General features: G+C 44.2%; 1 protein-coding gene across 1 annotated transcript in view; it reads right to left on the minus strand.

Moving 5' to 3' along the window:
- Positions 1-13,857, minus strand: part of LOC128380116 (fibroblast growth factor receptor 1-A-like) — an 86,188-nt gene that overhangs the window by 9,858 nt on the left and 62,473 nt on the right. Inside the window, exons 13-15 of the mRNA XM_053339814.1 lie at positions 4,158-4,330; positions 3,234-3,357; positions 2,962-3,152 (exon numbers count right to left, since the gene is read on the minus strand). Of these exons, the coding sequence (XP_053195789.1) occupies positions 2,962-3,152; positions 3,234-3,357; positions 4,158-4,330 (488 nt within the window). The remainder of the gene's footprint in view (positions 1-2,961; positions 3,153-3,233; positions 3,358-4,157; positions 4,331-13,857) is intronic.

Here is a 13,857-nt window from a genome sequence, read left to right on the forward strand (position 1 = left end):
ACAAACAGAGATGAGAAATATTGTGAGGGGATCCAATCGAGGCTGCATTAATACCTCCAGGAGCCCTGAGGCAGTGAGGCTAATGTCTCCCAAACAACTTTTTTTTAAAATTCTGATTGGAAACCTTGTAACACCTCAGTTTTTATGTTTCTGTTTAGCTTTTGTCTGTATTTCTTTACTCTTACGTTTTTATGCCTGTGGGTCAGTGACAAAGTGTTAGCAAGATGAACAATACGTGGGGCCTCAATCTGGGGCTCCACGCAAGATCTCACCCCGTGGGGTCAAAATGATCACAAGAACAGTGAGCAAAAATCCCAGAACCACACGGGGGGACCTAGTGAATGACCTGCAGAGAGCTGGGACCAAAGTAACAAAGGCTACCATCAGTAACACACTACGCCGCCAGGGACTCAAATCCTGCAGTGCCAGACGTGTCCCCCTGCTTAAGCCAGTACATGTCCAGGCCCGTCTGAAGTTTGCTAGAGAGCATTTGGATGATCCAGAAGAGGATTGGGAGAAAGTCATATGGTGGTCAGATGAAACCAAAATAGAACTTTTTGGTAAAAACTCAACTTGTCGTGTTTGGAGGAGAAAGAATGCTGAGTTGCATCCAAAGAACACCATACCTACTGTGAAGCATGGGGGTGGAAACATCATGCTTTGGGGCTGTTTTTCTGCAAAGGGACCAGGACGACTGATCCGTGTAAAGGAAAGAATGAATGGGGCCATGTATCGTGAGATTTTGAGTGAAAACCTCCTTCCCATCAGCAAGGGCATTGAAGATGAAACGTGGCTGGGTGTTTCAGCATGACAATGATCCCAAACACACCGCCCGGGTAACGAAGGAGTGGCATCGTAAGAAGCATTTCAAGGTCCCAGAGTGGCCTAGCCAGTCTCCAGATCTCAACCCCATAGAAAATCTTAGGAGGGAGTTGAAAGTCCGTGTTGCTCCACCTGTGATTTTCTGGATTTTTTTTTTTTTCTCATTTTGTCTCTCATAGTTGAGGTATACCTATGATGAAGGCCTCTCATCTTTTTAAGTGGGAGAACTTGCACAATTGGTGGCTGACTAAATACTTTTTTGCCCCACTGTATATGGTAACTTCATATGGACTTTCATTTGCAGTCAAGAAAGCAAAAACCTATCCCCCAATGACTCTCTATAGTTTAAAGTTTTAAATATATATATTATACATGACAATGAAGTAAAAGTGAGTATTTCTGGATTGTTGGTCAGATAAAACAAGACACTTGCAGACGTCACCTTGAGCTTTAAGATGTAATAACAGACATTTTTTCTCTATAATTTGACATTTTATAGACAAAACAAATGCAAACAAACAACAATGCATCACTCATCATCATGTCAGTGATTTAAAACAATGCACGTCTAACCCTGACGGAGGCTGAGTGAACACAGATGAGCTCATAGGCGTCTTCGACCTCGACTACGTGGCTCACGACGGTGAAGAAAGGAGCGAATAACAGACGAGGTTTGATTTGGAGGATGAATGTAATAATACGTGCGAGGCTGCTGGAGACGAGCCAGAAACAACAAACCACAGAGTCTGAGCGTCTTTCATCAGGATGACAGCTCATCACTGATGTGGTTTCTGTCTGCTGCGTTACATACAAATCAAAGCAGAGCAGAGAGAGACTGAGGAAACACGCTTCACGTCGTGTAAATGTCAACAAATCACAGCAGAGTTCAACATGCTGCCACTTTATATACAGCACCAACCTCTGAGTCCAACTTCTCCCAGTTTGGTTGAAGGCTTAAGCTAACGGATTCCTCTTCTGATTATTTTCTCAATTAACCGAGTTAATGTTTGATCTCAGAAAGCGGGGGGGAAATGTCCATGATGTCGTCCTCAAATGTTTAGTTTAGTTTATTTACTTGAGCATGTTAAAATAACAAAATACAACATACAGGCAGTGAAATATAACAAAATAGAAAATGACAGCAAACTGTAAATAAACAACAAAATGATAACTAGTCAATGTTGGAAAAAGGGTGTAAGGATGAAGTAAGGAACCTTTCTAGTCCTACACCTTAAAACTCTTCAGTTAATTGTCACACAGGACAAAAGAAACCAGGAAATATTCACATTTAAGAAGCTGAATCAGAGACTTTTGATGTTTTCTTTTCTTAAAAGATGACTCAAAACTATTCATCACTTTGCAGACTTGATCTCTCTAGATGTGCTCTGTGTGGGATCTCACACGACCACACGGTATTTCAGCGATCGCCCCCTGTTGTCTTGCTGCGACTTTTGTCCAAAATTGACCCGGTCTGGTTTGACTGTTTATAAAACATAAAGGTATAAATTATCACCCAATTCTGTGTTGGACTTTTTCAGCCAACTTCATTCCAACTTATTAACACAAGTTTCACTTTGCAGTATAGATCTTTCTAGATGTGCTGTGCGGGATCTTGCGGGACCACACGGTATTTCAGTGATCGCACGAGATTTCGACAATGTTTCCAGCTTTAGCAGTAGCAGCAGAGTATTTTTTTGTTATTTTAACAAACTCCTGGTGTACTTACAAACTTTCCAATGCATTGATTTATGAGTTAAGAGCCTATTTGTACTACTGTAGAAGTTTGATAACAATCCAGGCATTATTAGTGGGGTCATTTACCAGATACACTGGTGGTCCTGTTAGTGCCTGTGCTAAGACATTCAGCTGATGGCTCTAACTCCACTAATTTGCGACCAAATGAAAAAAAAGGGCTGAGGCGGTGTTTAGATAGACGTCATGGTGCAGGATGTCTTTTTGGACTTTGAGAAACACTGATTAACATATTTCACCATTTTCTGACATTTTAGAGAACGACAACTAATCAACAGCTTAACCAATAATGAAAATAATCGTTGGTTGCAGCCCTGAATAAAACAGTCAGTCGCTCCATTCTCAAACTTCTATAGAAACAAACCAGTTATTTACCAGGTTAAATACCTTCAGCACACGGACGTACGGGTGTCCGTCCGGTCCGACCCGGCTGCCGTTTACAGTGATGTGTTTGAGCCACTGGATGTGAGGCTGCGGATGGCTAAACACTCGACACACGAACTCCACATTACTGCCCACCACGGCCGTCTGGTTGGCCGGCAGACCCGCCTGCAGGATGGGTCTGTGAGGAGAGTGCTCTGAAACATGAAAGGTTTCGATTAACCAGAGGTAAGAGAAAAGCTACGACTGTTTTAAATGTGTTTTTGTGTTTTTCTTACCTACGACATCCAGCTGATAGGTGTGTTTCAGGCTCCCGTATTCATTCTCCACCACACAGGTGTAGTTGCCTTTATCAGACAGGACCACTGACTCCATGATGAGAGTCCACATGTGGTCTCTGATCTGAAGGATTCAACAGAGATCCACCAGTGAGACCCGCATACTACATACTTCCATCCTACACACTAAAGGACCAGATACTAAGCAGACCATTTACACTGTAGTAAACTACACGATAACCCACAATGCATTTGGTTCTTACCCGAGCTGAAATCATCAGGCTGAAGCTGATTTCATTTTAGCTCTAACTCTGTAAATAAACCACTTTATCCACATTTCTAACCTTTTTAGGAAGAAAGTAAAGTAGCCCTTTAGATCCACAATGTGACGGTAATCTGTCCAAATAACACCTGTTTAAAGTTTTGTTCCTGAGAATTCGGAGCCGCTCAAGTTAGCCGTAGCGAGTAACGCACTTCCTGTCATTTTCACAAAATAAAACACCCGTTATCGTTTATTATTAAGAAAACCATAATGATAGAATTGGTGCTTTTATTTTGAAAACAGAAAGCGAACATACCCTCGCTGTAGCTGATCTGTGACGTTTGTATTTTGGGTTTTTTTCAGAAGTAGCGTTGCATCTTGGGTAATGTGAGTGTGAGTAGTAGCGTTGCATCTTGGGTAATGTGAGTGTGAGTAGTTGCATTGCATCTTGGGTAATGTGAGTGTGAGTAGTCAGCTCTTGATGCATACTCTGCATTTCTGGAGAATCTAGTAAACCATCCAGGAACTTCTCACATACTCTAAATCACTACACAGTTAAACACACTACATACTTCACATGACATCAGAGTTAGTACGAGTAGTAGGAAAGTGTGAGGTTTCCAACAGACCCAAACTCTTCTCTCCTCTCATCAATCACTCACCTTGAACCCTCCGATCCTCTGATCCTTCCTGAACTCTTTGCCATTCTTGTACCAGCGCAGGGAGGGGACGGGGTTTCCTGACGCTTGGCACCGAAACTTTATGGTCTTGCTGGCAGGAATGACGAGGGACCGCTTCTCCATCTTCTCCGGCGTTACCCACTGAGGCGCCAACGCTAACGAGGTAAACATCGTGATTACAATCATTCGTCTTCGTGCTTTCAACAAACCAATGAACCACAAACTGAAGCAAGGAAAGAGAGAGAGAGAGAGAGAAAGGACAAATATTTGAGGCTTACGTTGGAGCTTTTCGTTGCTTGTTGACAATTCGTTGGAGAGTTTATTTTCCTCTGAGGATGACTCATCGTCTTCTTCGTCTTCCGAGGATTTAACTGCGTCAGCTACACAAAGAAATGAGATGTTTAAACACTGCGCTCGTGTGTGTGTGAGTCTCAGATGTTCCTGAATGAGGCTGTAAAGTTTCCTTCCACTCAAAAATAAGTTTAAAAAAATAGACAAGAAAGAAGCTTCTCTGTGCAGAATGATGTTTGTACAGTTGGTTTTCATTCATCTGCTGAAGAAGGAAAGTTTCTCTGAGCTGTATTTAAAGTCTGATTTTTAGGGGGCGGGTCTTTGAGCAGGATTTATGACATCACAACCAGATTGGAGCCAATCGTGATCCAGTATTCAAGCCTCAAAAAGCACAGATAAACCTCTTTGTATCTCAGTATCTCACAAACCATGGATGTAGCTGGATACCTATAAGAATTACTCAGCTTCCGTGTTATTCAGCCTACTGCACATGCTCAGTAGTGTTTCCCACTCGGCCCACAGACTTTACATTGTGATGACATCACAGATTTTAAAATCGACTTTTCTCAGCTTGAGGAAAGATCCCAAATACAGGGTACTACATTGTTTGGTTAGCGTGTTTTGCAGGTGATCTACTAATGGTGCTTTTCCTATATCGTGGAAAAGCTCCATAAGAATAAGTGTAAATAACAACAGGCACAAGCAGGAGTACTTAAATGAGGAGTTTGTCTTAATGGAGAGTTTGGACAAGCAGAAATATGATCCCATGAAATTACAGGTTCTAGTAGAAGAAGTTATACAAACATATTGAGTTACAGTAAACAAAACATTACCAGAAAAAAACTGTTAGTCAATGCCTCCGTCTCCTCGTCTCCATAGTAACAGCTGGTTAATACCTGCCCATCAAACTTATTATTTATAAACGCAGTTATCGTCACCAAACGTACCATACCTACTGTTACAATGAGAATCGCTACTGTTTGCACCTTTTTATATTGCATATTGCACTTTGTTGCTCTTATAGATTGTTAATGTTGTAGCTATTTATGTCTTAAATTGTTTTTAATTGTCTTAAATGTTGTTATGGCTCAAAGGGAGTGATATCTAAATGTCGTTATATTGTTGTCTGACCCTCAATATAAAGACATTAAAGCTGCTAATCTAATCTAATCTAATCTAATCTAGTAGATCAGCTGCACATTTTTTTTGTGGGTGATGTTAAGTTTACATGTTTTTACACGCGCAGACCTTTTAGTAAATCAGGAGCTAAGAGTCATAATTGAGCTTGTCTGCAGTTCGAGGTGTCCTGTCAACAGCTTTACAGACGTCTATCCCTTTCACAATGCTGCTCTATGGTGGAAATGATTTCAGGGCCGCAGGGGAAGTAAATCAGCTGATAGTCTGAGTGGCTGAGTGGCGGCGCCTTATCAGCTCTTATATAATACATCCATGAATCAAACACTAAGAATAGACTTGATGAAGGAGGAGACTTCTGCCGTCCATCAGGAAAACCTCGAAAATGAAAAAACACTCAGATATTCTGGATGTTTTTACTGAAGGAGAAGAACATGATGTCATTTTAAAAGGATTTAAACCAGAGGTGTCAAACTCATTTTCATTCAAGAGCCACATACAAGACCAATTTGATCTCATGTGGGCCGGATCATTAAAAAGATGGAGGGAAAGAAGGAAGGAAGGAAGGAAATAAGAAGGGAAGGAAGGACAGACAGGCAAAAAGGAAGGAGGGAAGAAGGAAAGACAGATGGAAGAAAAGAAAGAAGGAAGGAAGAACAGAAAGAAGAAAGGTAGGAAGGACAGAAGGAAGGAAGGACAGAAGGAAGAAAGGGAGGAAGGACAGATGGAAGGAAAGGAAGGAAGGACAGAAGGAAGAAAGGGAGGAAGGACAGATGGAAGGGAAGAAGGAAGGACAGAAGGAAGAAAGGAAGGAAGGATAGAAGGAAGAAAGAGAGGAAGGACAGATGGAAGAAAGGAAGGAAGGACAGAAGGAAGGAAGGACAGATGGAAGAAAGGGAGGAAGGACAGATGGAAGGGAAGAAGGAAGGAAGAAAGGGGGAAAGACAGAAGGAAGAAAGGTACGAAGGACAGATGGAAGGAAAGAAGGAAGGACAGAAGGAAGGAGGGAAGAAGGAAAGACAGATTGAAGGAAAGAAAGAAAAAAGGAAGTACAGAAGGAAGAAAGGGAGGAAGGACAGAAGGAAGAAAGGAAGGAAGGACAGAAGGAAGGAAGGAAAAGAACACAGAAAGGAAAGTGGGCCGGACTGCTCCCCTCGGCGGGCCGGTTCTGGCCCACGGGCCGCATGTTTGACACCCCTGCTTTAAACTAACTAATACTTTTTCTTTTTTAGTAGGAACAGTATGAGACAGGCATGATTGTCCCGTGTTACTGAGGGTCTGGAGGGTCTTGGGGGGGCTGGGGGGGGGGTCTGGGAGGGTCTCTTTAATCCTTCCTCCTGAACAGCCGCGCAGACAGGAGCTGTCGCCATAGGAACGGCGTTGCACCCAACGACTTCCGACACTTCACAGACCTTCTCAGACCTCCTCCCTATCGGCTCCGGCCATTAACACACATCCCTGCAGTCTGCTCTCACTCAGGGACCGCCGGGAAATTATTAGAGTGGGGGGGGGGGGGGGGCTCCACTTCCCACAGTTATTTATATGTTCTTTGGAAACTCCCATCTAACCGTCCTTTCTAGTATAAGACGATAAAATGAAAGTTTGAGTGCAACAATTAATAACTAAAAAGGAATTTTAAATAAACCTGTTCCTTCTTTCTTTCTTTCCTTCTTTCCTTCCTTCCTTCCTTCCATCTGTCCTTCCTCTCTCCTTCTCTCTTTCTTTCCTCCCTTCCTTCTTTCCTTCCTCCCTCCCCCTTTCTTCTTTCCTTCTTTCCTCCCTCCCTCCTACCTGCCTCCTTCCTACCTACCTACCAGGAAGGACGGAGGAAAGAAGTAAGTAAGGAAGGATCCTTACTTACTTCTTTCCTCCGTCCTTCCTTCCTCCCTTCCTTATTTCCTTTCCTCCCTTCCTTCCTTCCTCCATCCCCCTCTTTCTTACTTCTTTCCTTCCTGCCCCTACCTTCCATCCTTCCTTCCTTCCATCTGTCCTTCCTCTCTCCTTCTCTCTTTCTTTCCTTCTTCTCTCTTTCCTCCCTTCCTTCTTTCCTTCCTCCATCCCCCTTTCTTCCTTCCTTCTGTCCTTCTTCCCCCTACCTTCCTTCCTTCCTTCCTTACTTACTTCCTTCCTTCGTCCTTCCCTCCTTCCTCTCTTCTTTATTTCCTTTCCCCCCTGCCTTCATTCCTCCATCCCCCTTTCTTTCTTCTGTCGTTCCTTCCTCTCTCTCTCCTTCCTTCCTTCCTTCCTCCCTGCCTTCTTTCCTTTACTCCCTTCCCTTACTTCCTTGACTCGAACACAACAGGAGGGTTAAATGAGATAAAACAAAAAAAGTCACATTTCCTCAGAATAAAGTGGACATGAGTAACTCGAATCCTATTTATATATTATTTGGAAACTCCCGTCGAACTGGAAAGAACCGTCCTTTCTAGTATAAGACAATAGTTTGAGTGTGACTCACAATTAATAACTAACTCTATTAAATGAGATAAAACTAAAAAAAATCCCATTTTCTCAGAATAAACTGGATGTCTGGGAATGTTTAGTTTTATCTGATATTTAAAGATTTTAAGATTACACAAATATAACAGGAAAAACAGCAAATCCTCATATTTGATAATAATCATAGTCTGGTTTATTCATGTTTGTTGCTGAAATACGATCGGGAGGCTGCACGGGTTGTTTTATTTTGAAAAACGGAAGTTTTATTATGCCGATTCAGTGTCGGACTTCCTGTCTGGTGCGATCTGGTCTGTTGAGCTTGTCACGAGTTGGAAACGGCTCCATCAAAAATAGAAATGCTACCTATCGATAGCGCTGCGGCGTGGAGAGCCGCTGCTGGGACGTTGCCAGTGGAAACACTCTCATTGGTTATAGTGGTACCTATCAGCTCCGGTGACCGCGGTGCAGCTGTAACGTGCCGCTGACGGACCCGGTGGAAATTGGGCTTAAGGGAGAGCCCAGCCAGCCTACGGAGGAAGCTCATTTCGGCCGCTTGTACCCGCCATCTTGTTCTTTCATCACGACCCAAAGCTCATGACCAGAGGTGAGGGTAGGAACCAGGCGGGGAGTTCCTGTCCTCTGAAATGAGGCCAACCAGGAAGTAACTTAGAGCTGCATTCTATCAAAAGGCCACCAGGGGGCGACCGTCTCTATACAAGTCAATGGAGAATTCACCAACTTCTCACTTGATTTCTAACCTCAGTAAACGTTTTCAAAATGTGTTTATGGTCTCAATCGCTAGTTTAAAGCCTTCTTCAATGCAGTATGATGTTCATTTGGGACATTTTGGCCTCCCTGATTTTATATGTGACGATAAAGCAGGGTATGCATTAGGGCGTGGCTACGTCCTGATTGACAGGTTGATTGACCAATGTCCTCGAGATCCAGCCCTCGTAACCATAGCAACCTCCCCGCTCCGCCCATGGCTCTGCCTCATGCCCATATAAGTAGAATCCGTGTTTTTATTTTTCCCAGCATGCAACTGAAATGTTCAAGATGGCGCTGCCCAGATTAGAAACTATTGGCTTCCGAGCAGCAGTCCACAAACCAATGGGTGACGTCACAGATGTTACGTCCATTTCTTTTATACAGTCTATGGTAGGAACCAAGATTGACTGGTAACTCGAGAGCTCTCTCTTCACCACGACGGATCTTATTAAAATAAGTTTAATAATAATAATAATAATAAATCTTATTTATAGAGCACCTTGCATATAAAGGATGTAGATCAAAGTGCTTTACAGAGAAAAATAAAAAACAATAAAACAGCAAACATACAAATAAAAAATTTAAATTAGACATCAAGTAAAAATAATGTAAGGTTAAGAGGTTTAGAGGTTTTACAGCTTTAAGGGGAAACTATGTTGGAGTATAATTAAAGATGATTTTTCTCTGGTGAAGGATTTTGCAAAAAACAGTAAAAGAAGCTTCAACTCTTTAATGAAGTTTAATAACAGGACACAACCAAATCATGCTTTACTATTCTTGCTTTAAAAATGATGAAATGATTTTCATAAATGGCTGCAGATTAACTTCCTGTTGACTGACTAATCAATTAATTATCAATGTTCATGTCTTAACCTTCCTGTCGTCCTCCCGGGTCACATTGACCCCGTCTGTTTTGACTGTTCCTTCTTTCCTCCCTTCCTTCTTCCCCTCTTTCCCTCTTTTTTTGCCCCCTCCTCCTTCCTCCCTCCTTACTCCTTTCTTTCCTTCCTTCCTTCCTTCTCTCCTAAATTCCTTTCTCATTTCCTCCTTACTCCTATCGTTCCTTCCTTCCTTTCCTTCCTCCTTCTCTCCCTTCTTACTCCTTTCTTTCTTTCCTTCCTTCCTTTCCTTCCTCCTTTCCTTCATCTTTTTGTCCTTACTCCTTTCCTTCCTAAAGATGAAGGGAAGAAACCCACCACATGAAACCAAGCAGGGAATCTCTGTTAGTGTTGCGCTGCTAAGAAAACAAACACAAATACACATTATGATAAAAGTCCAGCTTATAAAAAAGAGTTTGGGTTTTTTTTACAAGCAGAGTTCAGGAATATCTCATGTCTCGCTGCAGACTGTTAGTGCTTTTTATTTCCTAAACCTTCTTTTTTTTTTTGAAGGGAATACGAGCGTACGAGCGAGAGGTGGGAAATTGATCTCCTCCCTCCCTCCCTCCTTACTCCCTTCCTCCCTCTTTACTCCTATCCTTCCTCCCTCCTTCCTCCTTTCTTTCCTTCCTCCCTTCCTTCCTTCTTACTCCTTTCCTTCCTTCCTTCCTTCCTTACTCCTTTCCTTCCATCCTCCCTTCCTCCCTCCTTTCTTTCCTTCCTTCCTCCCTTCCTTCCTCCCTTCCTTCCTGCTTACTCCCTTCCTTCCTTCCTTCTTACTCCTTTCCTTCCTTCCATACTCCTTTCCTTCCTTCCTTCCTTCCTCCCTCCCTCCTTACTCCTTTCCTTCCTTCCTTCCATACTCCTTTCCTTCCTTCCTTCCTTCCTTCCTTCCTTACTCCTTTCCTTCCATCCTCCCTTCCTCCCTCCTTCCTCCCCTTCCTTCCTCCCTTCCTTCTTACTCCTTTACTTCCTTCCTTACTCATTTCCTTCCTTCCTCCTTACTCTTTTCCTTCCTTCTTTCCTTCCTCCTTCCTCCTTTCCTTCCTTCCTCCCTCCCTCCCTCCCTACTCCTTTCCTTCCTTCTTTCCTTCCTTCTTACTCCTTTCCTTCCCTCTTTCCCTCTCTGTTAGTGTTGCGCTGCTAAGAAAACAAACACAAATACACATTATGATAAAAGTCCAGCTTATAAAAAAGAGTTTGGGTTTTTTTTACAAGCAGAGTTCAGGAATATCTCATGTCTCGCTGCAGACTGTTAGTGCTTTTTATTTCCTAAACCTTCTTTTTTTTTTTTGAAGGGAATACGAGCGTACGAGCGAGAGGTGGGAAATTGATCTCCTTCCTTCCTCCCTCCCTCCCTCCTTACTCCTATCCTTGCTCCCTCCTTCCTCCTTTCTTTCCTTCCTCCCTTCCTTCCTTCTTACTCCTTTCCTTCCTCCCTCCTTACTCCTTTCCTTCCTTCCTCCCTTCCTTCCTTCTTACTCCTTTCCTTCCTCCCTCCTTACTCCTTTCCTTCCATCCTCCCTTCCTCCCTCCTTCCTCCTTTCCTTCCTTCTTTCTTACTCCTTTCCTTCCTTCCTTCCTTCCTTACTCCTTTCCTTCCATCCTCCCTTCCTCCCTCCTTCCTCCTTTCTTTCCTTCCTTCCATCCTCCCTTCCTCCCTCCTTCCTCCTTTCTTCCTTCCATCCTCCCTCCTTTCCTTCCTTCCTCCCTTCTTACTCCTTTCCTTCCTTCCATACTCCTTTCCTTCCTTCCTTCCTTACTCCTTTCCTTCCTCCCTTCCTCCCTCCTTTCCTTCCTTCCTCCCTTCTTACTCCTTTCCTTCCTTCCATACTCCTTTCCTTCCTTCCTTCCTTACTCCTTTCCTTCCTCCCTTCCTCCCTCCTTTCTTTCCTTCCTCCCTTCCTCCCTCCTTACTCCTTTCCTTCCTAACACAAATACACATTATGATAAAAGTCCAGCTTATAAAAAAGAGTTTGGGTTTTTTTTACAAGCAGAGTTCAGGAATATCTCGTGTCTCGCTGCAGACTGTTAGTGCTTTTTATTTCCTAAACCTTCTTTTTTTTTTTGAAGGGAATACGAGCGTACGAGCGAGAGGTGGGAAATTGAAAGCAGGCTTTGTTTATGAAGAGAAGAGGCTCGCAGCAGCAGAGAGGCTAAATTTGATGTGTTCTTCAACCGAGAGGCAAAAACAAGAAGAATTTACGGGCTGAAAAACAACCGAGTCACATCAGCTGTGATCCAGATGCTCCACAAACAGGAACAGAAGACTAACATGCACTCAGAAAACAGAAAAGCATTTAAATAGAAATATAACTACACACACATACATGCATATAAAGACAAACTGGTTTCTGGAAGGGTTAGTCAGGAGCCCAAAGGAAGGAATGAAGGAAGGATAGAAGGGAGGGAGAAAGAAGGAAGGAAGGAAGGAAGGAAGGCTGGAAGGGAGGAAGAAAGAGGGAAGGGAGGATGGGAAGATGGAAGGATGGAAGGGAGGATTGAAGGAAGGAAGGGAGGAAGAAGGAAGGACAGAAGGAAGGAAGGAAGGAAGGAAGAAAGGCTAGAAGGGAGGAAGAAAGAGGGAAGGGTGGATTGAAGGAAGGATAGAAGGGAGGGAGAAAGAAGGAAGGAAGGCTGGAAGGGAGGAAGAAAGAGGGAAGGGTGGATGGAAGGAAGGATAGAAGGGAGGGAGAAAGAAGGAAGGAAGGCTGGAAGGGAGGAAGAAAGAGGGAAGGGTGGATGGAAGGATGGAAGGATGGAAGGGAGGAAGAAGGAAGGACAGAAGGAAGGAAGGAAGGAAGAAAGGCTGGAAGGAAGGCTGGAAGGAAGGCTGGAAGGAAGGCTGGAAGGGAGGAAGAAGGAAGGACAGAAGGAAGGAAGGAAGGAAGAAAGGCTGGAAGGGAGGAAGAAAGAGGGAAGGGAGGATGGAAGGATGGAAGGAAAGGAGGATGGAAGGGAGGATTGAAGGAAGGATAGAAGGGAGGGAGAAAGAAGGAAGGAAGGCTGGAAGGGAAGAAGAAAGAGGGAAGGGAGGATGGAAGGATGGAAGGGAGGAAGAAGGAAGGACAGAAGGAAGGAAGAAAGGCTGGAAGGAAGGCTGGAAGGGTGGAAGAAAGAGGGAAGGAAGGGAAGGACGGAAGGAAGGAAGGAAGGATGGAAGGAAAGGAGGAAGGAAGGATGGAAGGGAGGAAGAAAGCCTCCCTTCCTGCCTTCTTTCCTCTGTCCTTCTTGCCTTCATCTTTTCCTTTCTCTCTCCCTCCCTCCCTCCTTCTTCTTTCCTCCCCCCTACCTTCCTCCCTCCTTCCTTTCTTTCCTCCCCCCTACCTCCCTTCCTGCCTTCTTTCCTCTGTCCTTCTTGCCTTCCTCTTTTCCTTTCTCCCTCCCTCCCTCCCTCCTTCTTCTTTCCTCCCCCCTACCTTCCCTCCTTCTTCTTTCCTCCCCCCTACCTTCCTTCCTTCCTCCCTTCTTTCTGGAAGGGGTTTCTAGTGTCTGAGACTGTGTGCATGTGTTAGTGTGTTACTGTGTCTGGACAGGATATACAGACCATAACCAGCACCCTCCCTCCTTTCCTTCCTTCTTCCTCCCTTCTTTCCTTCTTTCCTCCCCCCTACCTTCCTACCTCCCTTCCTTCTTTCCTCCGTCCTTCCTTCCCTCCTTCTTTTCTTTCCTCCGTCCTACCTCCCTTCCTGCCTTCTTTCCTCTGTCCTTCTTGCCTTCCTCTTTTCCTTTCTCCCTCCCTCCCTCCCTCCTTCTTCTTTCCTCCCCCCTACCTTCCTTCTTTCCTCCCCCCTACCTTCCTCCCTTCTTTCTGGAAGGGGTTTCTAGTGTCTGAGACTGTGTGCATGTGTTACTGTGTTACTGTGTCTGGACAGGATATACAGACCATAACCAGCACCCTCCCTCCTTTCCTTCCTTCTTCCTCCCTTCTTTCCTCCCCCCTACCTTCCTACCTCCCTTCCTTCTTTCCTCCCCCTACCTTCCTTCCTTCCTTCCTCCTTTCCTCCGTCCTTCCTTTCCTACCTCCCTTCCTTCCATCCTCCATCCTACCTCCCTTCCTGCCTTCTTTCCTCTGTCCTTCTTGCCTTCCTCTTTTCCTTTCTTCCTCCCTCCCTCCCTCCTTCTTTCCTCCCCCCTACCTTCCTTCTTCCTCCTTTCTTTCCTCCCCCCTT

Source organism: Scomber japonicus, chromosome 19, assembly GCF_027409825.1.
Source record: "Scomber japonicus isolate fScoJap1 chromosome 19, fScoJap1.pri, whole genome shotgun sequence".
Taxonomy (NCBI): domain Eukaryota; kingdom Metazoa; phylum Chordata; class Actinopteri; order Scombriformes; family Scombridae; genus Scomber; species Scomber japonicus.